The sequence below is a fragment of the Gadus morhua genome, chromosome 12, assembly GCF_902167405.1.
Source record: "Gadus morhua chromosome 12, gadMor3.0, whole genome shotgun sequence".
NCBI lineage: Eukaryota > Metazoa > Chordata > Actinopteri > Gadiformes > Gadidae > Gadus > Gadus morhua.
This window is the reverse complement of record NC_044059.1, coordinates 26,490,921-26,500,869: the sequence shown is the minus strand read 5'-3', so window position 1 is coordinate 26,500,869 and position 9,949 is coordinate 26,490,921. Positions and strand designations below refer to the sequence as shown.

At 49.8% G+C, this 9,949-nt stretch overlaps 1 protein-coding gene across 3 annotated transcripts in view; it reads right to left on the bottom strand.

The window, feature by feature from the left end:
* Positions 1-109: 109 nt before the first annotated feature.
* The window catches only part of pip5k1ca (phosphatidylinositol-4-phosphate 5-kinase, type I, gamma a), a 44,220-nt gene continuing 34,380 nt past the window's right edge, over positions 110-9,949 (bottom strand). For 2 of the 3 annotated variants that reach the window (XM_030371899.1, XM_030371900.1), the window contains exons 16-18: positions 8,260-8,521; positions 3,743-3,832; positions 110-2,198 (exon numbers count right to left, since the gene is read on the bottom strand). In XM_030371899.1, the coding sequence (XP_030227759.1) occupies positions 2,193-2,198; positions 3,743-3,832; positions 8,260-8,521 (358 nt within the window). In that variant the 3' untranslated portion in view covers positions 110-2,192. The remainder of the gene's footprint in view (positions 2,199-3,742; positions 3,833-8,259; positions 8,522-9,949) is intronic. The other variant, XM_030371901.1, reaches the window with a different exon arrangement.

The following is a 9,949-nucleotide window of genomic DNA, read 5'->3' as shown; positions in this document are numbered from 1 at the left end:
CCATGACCCAGACGCAATGAAATTAACCCAGAAAAACATACGAAATAGACCAATAGAACGAATAACCGCTCCCGGTTTCAGACATCAAAAACAGAGCAGCACAAAAAGATTCAGACAGAACGGCTTTATTTTTTTTGTATTCAATCAGATCGAGTCCAAACACATAGGCCATCTATTTATCATCGTGTATAAATAGATGAATATACACAGATATACATAAATACACGTCAGATATGCATATTCATTTTTAAAACATGCTATGTCTCTGTAAAAGACTCTCCCTAAGATGAGGGCACATGGCGTTGAAAACACGAACACGAACACAGCTGGACAGTCGGAAGAACCCCTATTGATTTTGCATGTAGGCCTAGAGTCAATTGGACACATTTCTCTCATTTTTGAATATCTTACAAAGCCACAGCTCTGATTCATGGACCATAAATATAGCTGTATCTCATTTAACACATCATTGATATGGTACAGTAAATTATGTAGATCGCAATAATTTCTTGCCAGCAGCAAAAAAATAAAACAAATAAAAATAATATTCTCCAATTAAAATGGAAAATATATTTATATATCTTTGTATATGTATTTATAATCATATGTACACATTCGTAGGAGCACAACAATCGAAAATAATAAAAACAGAACAGGTGGAAAAAAGTAAGTGAAAGGCCTATGTTGTGTTAATCCACAAAGGCAATAATAATGAACTTAAAAGCTAAACTGTACAAAATATTGCTGCTATGGGCTCCATGTGATGCAAACGGATGACAACTGGCCACTGCACGTCATGAAGATGGAAATATCGATTTTACAACGTCTGACATTGACTTCCCTTGACACGACTCACGCACCAACTGAGGAAAAGTGTTTTCACAGAGGATGACTAGAATAGCTTTTTTCAAAATGTTGTTTACATACTCATAACTTCAATCCACTCAACTTGAGAGTCCTTTCAACGTTAGCCACAGAGATTACAGTAAACATTTATTCTAGAATGATTGTGATCGACTTCACTGTTACAAACACTATTTTCGTAAAACCAAAAAGCAGCCGAGTAGAACTTTTCTTCCATAACTGAAAATAAACTGAGATGGCTGTGGTAAAAACGAGTGATGTCGTGGATCATTTGGCCTCTAGTTCATATGTCCTCTCCACCCCCCCCCCCCCCCCCCCCCCCCCACCTCAAGTGCAAACATTCACATTCTCCACAAACGTCATATTGCTCACCAAGTCACACACTGCACATATTGACCCAAAATACTACAACTGTTTTGCTAAATCTAGAAATATTTCAAATGTCATCCATCTGATATAGTGTTTCTCAAAGAGGTTTGAGGACAGGCAGTTGTGGGAAGATGATGTTCATATTTCACAATAAAGTGACAACTACAGGACCCAATTAAATGTTAAAATGATAAGTTTGAATCAGTCCGAAAACAGGTTCACCTCGGAAGACAATGATCATTGATAATTGATTGCCAATGTCTACTTTCTGAAGTGGGTTTTTCATTTTTTTAAAGTAGGTGTTTGGAAAACCTTTTTTATTTTTCAATCCCATAAATATTAGATGAATATACAAACCAACACAATTAAGATTCTCGACTGCGCTTAAATATGAAAAATGCAATAAAAAATGTTTTTACAGGTACTGAAAACGCTTTAAACATAAGGTAGACAAGCCCCCCAGTGAATGAACACCAGGCCTGGAAACAACCTTCACCCAAACAACCAAACACAAATAAATAGATCTTCACCGTAGTAAAACGACTGGGGCGGAGGGCTTATATAAAAAAAGAACACACAATAAGACGATATATAAATTAAGGTGATATCATGAAACCGTCCGATAACATCTGATAAAGGAATGTGAGACTGGCAGAGACGTCTGGGTGTGTTGATTGAGCCAACGGACGAGACAGAACACAGCCCTATGTGTCTGGATCCTGTTACTTACACGTTTAACATTATCATCATTATTATGAATATTATTATTATTATTATTATCGATATCTCTGGGGGCTTGGCGGCGGCGAAGCGACGGTGCCGCCGCCGGTGTCATCCCAGAAGCTCCCCCACTCTGCCCTTCGCTGGACCGGGGTTTAACCGGGGTCCAGGGAACCCGCCGGTGGGGCCCGAGCTTCTGTCATAGCCCGTTAGTCCACTCCTCTCCGCTCAGAGAGGGTCTACTTCTGTAGAGAGAGAGAGAGAGAGAGAGAGAGAGAGAGAGAGAGAGAGAGAGAGAGAGAGAGAGAGAGAGAGAGAGAGAGAGAGAGAGAGAGAGAGAGAGGGGGAGAGAGAGAGAGAGGGGGAGAGGGGGAGAGAGAGAGAGAGAGAGAGCAGGAGGGAGACAGAAAGTGAGAGAGAGAGAGGGGGAGAGAGAGAGAGAGGGGGAGAGAGAGAGAGAGAGCAGGAGGGAGACAGAGAGTGAGAGAGAGAGAGAAAGCGAGTTAGAGCGAGAGAAAGCGAGTTAGAGCGAGAGAGAGAGAGAAAGAGGGGGAGGGAGGGAGAGAGAGAGAGAGAGAGGGGGATAGGGAGGGAGAGAGAGAGGGATAGGGAGAGAGAGGGAGAGAGCGAGAGAGAGCAGGAGGGAGACAGAGAGAGTGAGAGAGAGAGAGAAAGCGAGTTAGAGCGAGAGAGAGAGAAAGCGAGTTAGAGTGAGAGAGAGAGAGAGAGGGGGGGAGGGAGGGAGAGAGAGAGAGAGAAAGAGGGGGAGGGAGAGAGAGAGGGAGGGAGGGGGAGAGAGAGAGAGAGAGAGAGAGAGAGAGAGAGAGAGAGAGAGGCAGAGCATGAGATAAATTAGAGTGTAATCCTATAGATGAGGGAAAGCATCACTGATTCATAATGGGCAGACATTTGGCACGCCACTGAACCAGCACAGAACGGGACAGATTGTTAGCAGCTCAGAAAACACCCACTATTTGAAAAGATGTTGTACACTTGTACTCATGTGCAGGTGTCTGTGTCGAACCGAATGAACAGCGCAACTACAGCCGTTGGTGTTGGATACTAAGTGACTATATCAGTGAAAATGAGAAGGAATCACTCGAGTACCTCCAGAAAGACAATGTGTTTCACTCGTTCAGAGTCCTCAATAGAATTGCTAAACTGAAGCCATGCCTCAGGATAAATGTGTCTGATCAAGGGGTACGGACACTTGGGGTTAATAAAAACAAGGAAGGCAAGAGATCAATGGTTTCATCGCCATGTCATCCGAGAAACACACGAATGATGTGCGGCCTCAATCCACCAAATAGATGGACTAATGCACCGAGCTCGTGGGAGAACTGATTTCAATGAGACATGCTATTACCCATAAGCCATGTGCAGGAAGGAATATGAGTCAACACATTGATTTGAATGTTGCCTGGAGAACTAAGGAACTCAGAGACCTAATGCAGGCAGGCAGTAGGGCGCCAGAGTAGACAACATGCAGCAAGGGAGCACAACGCCACTGGAGGAATGAATTGTATGTTGTACTGTGCTGTACAGGTTGTACAGGTACTCAGGCATCCTCACCTCTTCTGCAGTCCTGGTAGCATTTCTTTTTTACATTCTACCTAGATTTATAGCAACTATTTAGCTTCTCTCACTGGCACAGTTGAAGATGGTCTTTTTAGTCTCTACCTAAAGTAGGTTTTAATACTAGACACTGTGATAGGCTGATATCGATTTAAAACCCCTAATCTAGTGTTGATTTCTTTGTGTTTGGTTCCTCTTTATTCTTCTCACTTACTGTCTCACTATCCCCTTCCCCATCTGGCAGGGTGCTAGACTCTGAGCCGACGTGCAGCGGAGAGTACACCCACGTCTTGTCCTCGGGAGGCTGCTTATACACGCCCAGGACAGCAGGGGGAGCCAAAGGGAAGGAGATAAGATGTCGGTGGCACACAGGCAGACAGAAGCAGCCAAAGGGGACAGGCAGGAGAGAAGACAAGACAAGACAAGGAAATGAAGATTAGAGATGCATAAAAGAGGACGTGCGGCTGAGACACTGCAGAAAGTGTGAGCTTTGAGCGATCATTTGGGAGAATGTGTGTGCAGTTTGAACGTATGCCTGGAGTTTATCGGTTAGAATCAATTATATCTGGCTCTAGATAATTGTCGGTGTACATGTGAGTGTATTGTGCAGCAAGCATGAGTACAACATCAGTCCTATTGAGGGACACCAAATACACGATTAACAAAAGGAACTGTACAAAAAAGTACTGAGAAAATTGAAATTGTGATGAATCAAATTGTCGCTCCTACTTCCATTCGTGTACTGGCCATTTTGTGCCAGCCCCTAGCAAGCAAATAGAGAGAGGGGGGGGGGGTGACTGCATCAGCCAAAGGGAGATTAGGAGGAGGAGGAGGAACAGGCATGTCTATAGGGGAGGAAGGAAGGAAGGGACGGAGGAAGGAAGGAAGGAAGGAAGGAAGGAAGGAAGGAAGGAAGGAAGGAAGGAAGGAAGGAAGGAAGGAAGGAAGGATACTGGTGGATGAGTGTTAAAACAAACTGGGCATTGGTAGTTGAGCTGAAGGCTGGGAGGATGTCCTTCCTCTCCGTTGAGGGAGAGAACAAAGCTCTTTTCACGAGATGTGAGGAAGCAAAACCAAGTGCACAGGGGATGGATGTGTGGTAGCTGGCCCTTTAAGAGCGGGAGTCAGCTGCAGAGGCACGGCGTGTTGTGATGAGAGAGGAGGCGGGGGGCGCAGGGGTGGGGGGGGGGGGGGGGGGGAGGGACCGTGGCTTGACGTCACGCACACACACTACACACGCACGCACACGCGGGCCCACAATGCAATCGCATGCGTACAGCGCAGTCTTACTCGGCCCATGACAAAGCGAAGTCACGTGGTATGACATTGAAGGGGATGTTTTTACAGTTTTCCTTCCATCAGAACAGGGTACATGCTGCACTTAAGCATTTTATTCAGCAGGAACCCCAAGCAGACCCTGTGCCGCGTCGAGTGAGCCATTAAATCGCATCGACCTCTCAGAAGATAGTAATTTGGGCAGCAGAAAGAGGGAATCATCGCGGGTTTGAAGCCTTTGTATTTTTTGAAACGTTTCTCCCCTGTTTGTCGGAGCCACAGAGCGACCGCACGCGTCGGGAGAAGCAGTGAGAGGAAGCAGGACCACCGCGGGCGCACAGTGTACCGTGTGGGCCTCAGCCCGACGGCGGGCTCAGCAGGCTGGAGAGGACATGGCGGAGCAGGGCACACGCTTTCGTCTCGACAACGTCCGTTTAAATTAAGCAGCCGGGTGGGGGGGGGGGGGGGGTGGGATGGGGGGGGGGGTATCTCTAAGGCTAATGAGCCAGCATCTCTCACCCTAACCCCTGGGCTCCACACTTACTGAGATGCCGGAGTGCGGCCCGCTCCTCCTCTTCTGTCTGACAGGAGAGGCTGGTGCATGCGCACGCACACACACTCACACACACACGCACACGCGCACACACACACACACACACACACACACACACACACACACACACACACACACACCCAGCGAAAAAGGAACAGCAGAAGTGTGGTCAGAGAGAGAGAGGGGCGATGGAGAGAGCGATGGTGAACCTCAGAATAAAGAAACCAGAATGATGAAAACAATAACAGCATGACCTTGAGAGTACCTCGCTTGTGTAGAAAGAGCTACCCCCCCCCCCCCCCCCACCCACTCACCTCACCTACTTCGGGGGGAGGAGAAGAGGTAGGTTGGAGGGTCGGTGGTGGTTTGGGGGGGGGGGGGGACTATGTGAAGGGCAACGATGGAAGAAGCCGAGAGGAATTCTGAGGCAGCGTGTGAGATGTAGGGCGCGGTCAGAGAGGAAGGAAACGTGAAGCACGACTGGCAGGAACAGTCGTGAGGAGAAGGTTAGCAGGAGGGGAATTAAGAGGGGGAGGGAGGAGGAGGAGGATAAAGGTGGTGAGAGCAGGGGGAGATCATGAAGAGTGAAGGTGGAGGCGGCTCACCGCAAGCGAATTATGGAGCTTGTGAGATAAGGAGCATCCAACACACACATACCATCACACACACACACACACACACACACACACACACACGCGCACACACACACACACGCGCGCACACACACACACACACACACACGGACATCAGGACTGTCGAGAGCAGTCACTCAGCATTACTTGGCGCAGCTAAACAGCCCTCAGCTGGTCTCCCGGAGGAACTGGCATGATATATTGTCAGTACACGCCCAGTCTCTTCGCTGATTGGCCAGGCGGCATGTTGACCGGAGGTGTGTCACTGCGTCCTTGAATTGCTTGAGCTCAGAGCCAGCATCAATTCTTGTATCTCTGATCTAATTTGTTAAATTTTATTGACCTATGAGGTGAAATCTCTGCACATTCAATGCTAACTGCATTACTGTGGCCTAAAATGTGTTTTTGTACACAGGGGCTTATTTCATTCGATCCGTTGATAATTACATATTGTGGAAACTATTTCCCACACCCAACGGGAAGCTAAAACATAGTTGTTTGCTTGGCTGACTTTGCTTCAGTACCGTTTCCCTTTCTCGACGTCCACCAGATGTGAACGTGCACCGCAGCCCGCTAAGTGCAGGGCTTCAGCCCGCTGACATCTGTCCGTGGGTCCCGTTTCTGAGTGGAAAAAGCCTGGCGTGTGAAACATTTAACACCAGCCTGGATCTGGTGGACCAGCGTGTGCGCCGTGCAACCACACCGGAGCACGGGCCGACGTGGAAACCTGGCGCCGGCTAGGGGCGGAAAAGAGAGACGCTCAGAGAAGGACAGAGAACACCTGCACGGTAACCCGAGACGGCCACACGAATCGCTGGGGTGCGTGCGGTCGGTCGGCTGACGACAACAGACCGTCTTCCTACACTCTGCTCCTCTCTGCTTGGTTCTGCCCATAACCACCACAGGGCGAGCAACGTATTCAACTCTACAGAAACCTCCTGGGGCCCACGTGCGTCTTCTGCATCCAGCCCAGCTTTGGCAGACGGGGGCCTGCAGTGGGAGCAGGTTGGAGAGGTGGGGTACACACCACCTGGGTCAAGAAACCAGGGCCTCAACGCTGTCCATCCGGGGCCCTGCCAGCGACTACATCACAGAGGAGCACGGCTCGAGTCACTGACAGGGGACACTTCTCTGGACCGTGGCCAGGGAAGAGGAGGAGGGGGGGGGGGGGGGGGGGGGAGTGCTATCTTTGGCGGCGATGGGCCGGCTCCGCTCTCTCCCGGTCGTCCACCTGACACGCATCATGCATCCATTCATGGCCTCGGGGCTGAGGCGGCCAGAGGGGCTCTGTCAGGGTGACACAGTGCCGGGCTGCGGCCGGTCACACCGCTGTTGGAATCACTGGCGTGGCGGGCTGCCCTGTCCCCCTGCTTTACGGAGGACGCCCCCGTCAGCACTTCTGTAGGATGGCGTCCGTGCGTTTGAAGAAACAGTGTGGGCGGGAAGGAGCAGCGGGGCTACGCGTGCAGTGGGAATATCGGTTCGTTGGATAGACGGTGTTGCCTCATTTAAATGTGGGTTGCACAGATCAATGTAACATAATTGGTCTAATGCGTAATCGCTTCGTGTGTCACTGTTACTGTTAACAATGTGCAATTAGTGCATCGCTTGGCAAAGAGGTCTATTGCCCCCCCATAGGTCCGGGAACAGAGGCTTTGAGTCAGCTAGTACCGTACCGCACAACTGGATGAGACTTACCAGAAATAAAGTGTGCACACTCTCTCCACACACTGTCGATATGAATTCAGGGTAGCATAGAACATCAAAAATCACAGAGGAGCCGGACGGGGATGTTTTTAGTCTAATCTGTGGTTTGGTTGTAGGTTCGCACAGTGTATAAAGCCTCCAGTGTATTGCTTGTGATGTGATGCCAAAACCAAGGCTTGTTTGTGTGTCTGTGTTTGTATATGTGTGTGCACACGTGTTTGTTTGGGTGTCTGTGTGTGTATGCGTTTGTACACACGTGTGCTTGTGTGTGTGTGTTTGTTTGTGTGTGTGTGTTTGTTTGTGTGCGTGCACATGTGTTTATTTTTGTCTGTCCGTGTCTGTGTGTCTGTGTGTGTGTGCATGTGTGTTTGTGTGCGTGCACGTGTGTTTGTGTGTCTGCACATGTGTCCGTTTGTCTGTGTGCATGCATGTGTTTGTGTGTGTGTCTGTGTGTGTGTGTGTGTGTGTGTGTGTGTGTGCGTGCACGTGTGTTTGTGTGTGTGTCTGTGTGTGTGTGTGTGCGTGCACGTGCGCTCGTGTCTCGCTCTTTCGGCCGCCGCTTACAAAATAGATATCTGTGATTGGCACGTCGTCGTCGTCGTCCTGCGAGGCCTGGCTGGTGCAGCCGGAGCCTGACATCAGGCTGGCCTGGTCCGGCTCCACCACCACCACCACCACGGGGGGGCCCTCCAGGGGGGAGGCGGCCCGCGCGGCCCCGGGGGAGGAGGGGCCGGCAGGGGGGGTGGAGGACGAGGCCCCGGGCCCCGGAGGGCCGATGGTAGAAGAGGCGGCGGCGGCGGCGGCTCTGTCTACTTCCTGACCGTCACTGGAGACACAGAGAGACGGGTTTATAGAGTTTAGACCAAACATTTAAGGTTTACCAAGATGCAAAATTCAATTCAATTCAATTCAATTTTATTTGTATAGCCCTTAATCACCATTACAGTCTCAAAGGGCTTAATAGGCCAAATATTTGCGACACCCCCCTTTACCCATGCCCCCACACGGGCAAGAAAAAACTCCCTTGAAATCAGCAAGGAAAAATCCAATTACAACTATATAGGTTCATAGCATGATTGCCTTTGTCGTATTTTAAGGTTCATCTTGTATTCGGCATCAAAATTGCAGAAGTGAAATAGACAACTGAGGCAGATAGTGATTATGGAATTTAAAAAGCACTCTGATTGGCTAAGGATACAACCAATGAGGCAATGAATCAGCAGCCTTATGAGAGTCGAGTTCGATGTCATCATTTGGCCAAAATATGACTCTAAATATGAGGCTAACGAACTGCATAGTGAACTGCACTCTCACACACAAGACACTTGAACACACAAACAAACAAACACAAATATAGACTGGACGCACGGGAGGAGATGAGTAACTCGGTCCTGTCAGACAGGCCGCTAGACCACCACTCGAAGCACACGCCGTCCTTCGTGAAGGATCAACCGGCGCACCGCCACGGCGAGCACCGGCGAGCCGCGCGTTGGCTCAATACTTCAGTGGGCAGATCACGGACCATTAAGAAGGACTTTGGCTTAACCAGCCCGCTCAGATCCTGGCGCTGTTAAACTAAGCCTCCGCCACGGAGGATAAAAACCCAGAGTCTGGCTACGGAGAAGAGCTCAGCAAAGTGCCGAGCTGGCAGCTCCCAACGGAGACAGCTAATTGGCTGAATCATTCATGAGTCGACGGGGTTGCCATGGCACGCGGAAGGTCTGTCTGCGTCTGTCTCCTCTCTTTCTTCTATTTCGATCTCCATTCATTTTCCCTTATCGTCCGCTAGTCAGAGGCCTAAACCTGCCTGAAATCCCAGACCCCCCCCCCAAGAAGACCTCTCCCGGCACGCTTCGCTACACCTCGCTCCTCCTCCTCCTCCTCCTCCCCCTCCTCTACACCGGCCTCCAGCCTTAGAACCACACACACCCAGCCTTAGTACCACACACACCCAGCCTTAGTACCACACACACCCAGCCTTAGAACCACACACACTCAGCCATAGTACCACACACACCCCTGCCTTAGAACCACACACACCCCAGCCTTAGAGCCACACACACCCCAGCCTTAGAACCACAAACCCCAGCCTTAGAACCACACACCCCAGCCTTAGAACCACACACCCCAGCCTTAGAACCACACACCCCAGCCTTAGAACCACACACCCCAGCCTTAGAACCACACACCCCAGCCTTAGAACCACACACACCCCAGCCTTAGAACCACACACACCCCAGCCTTAGAACCACAC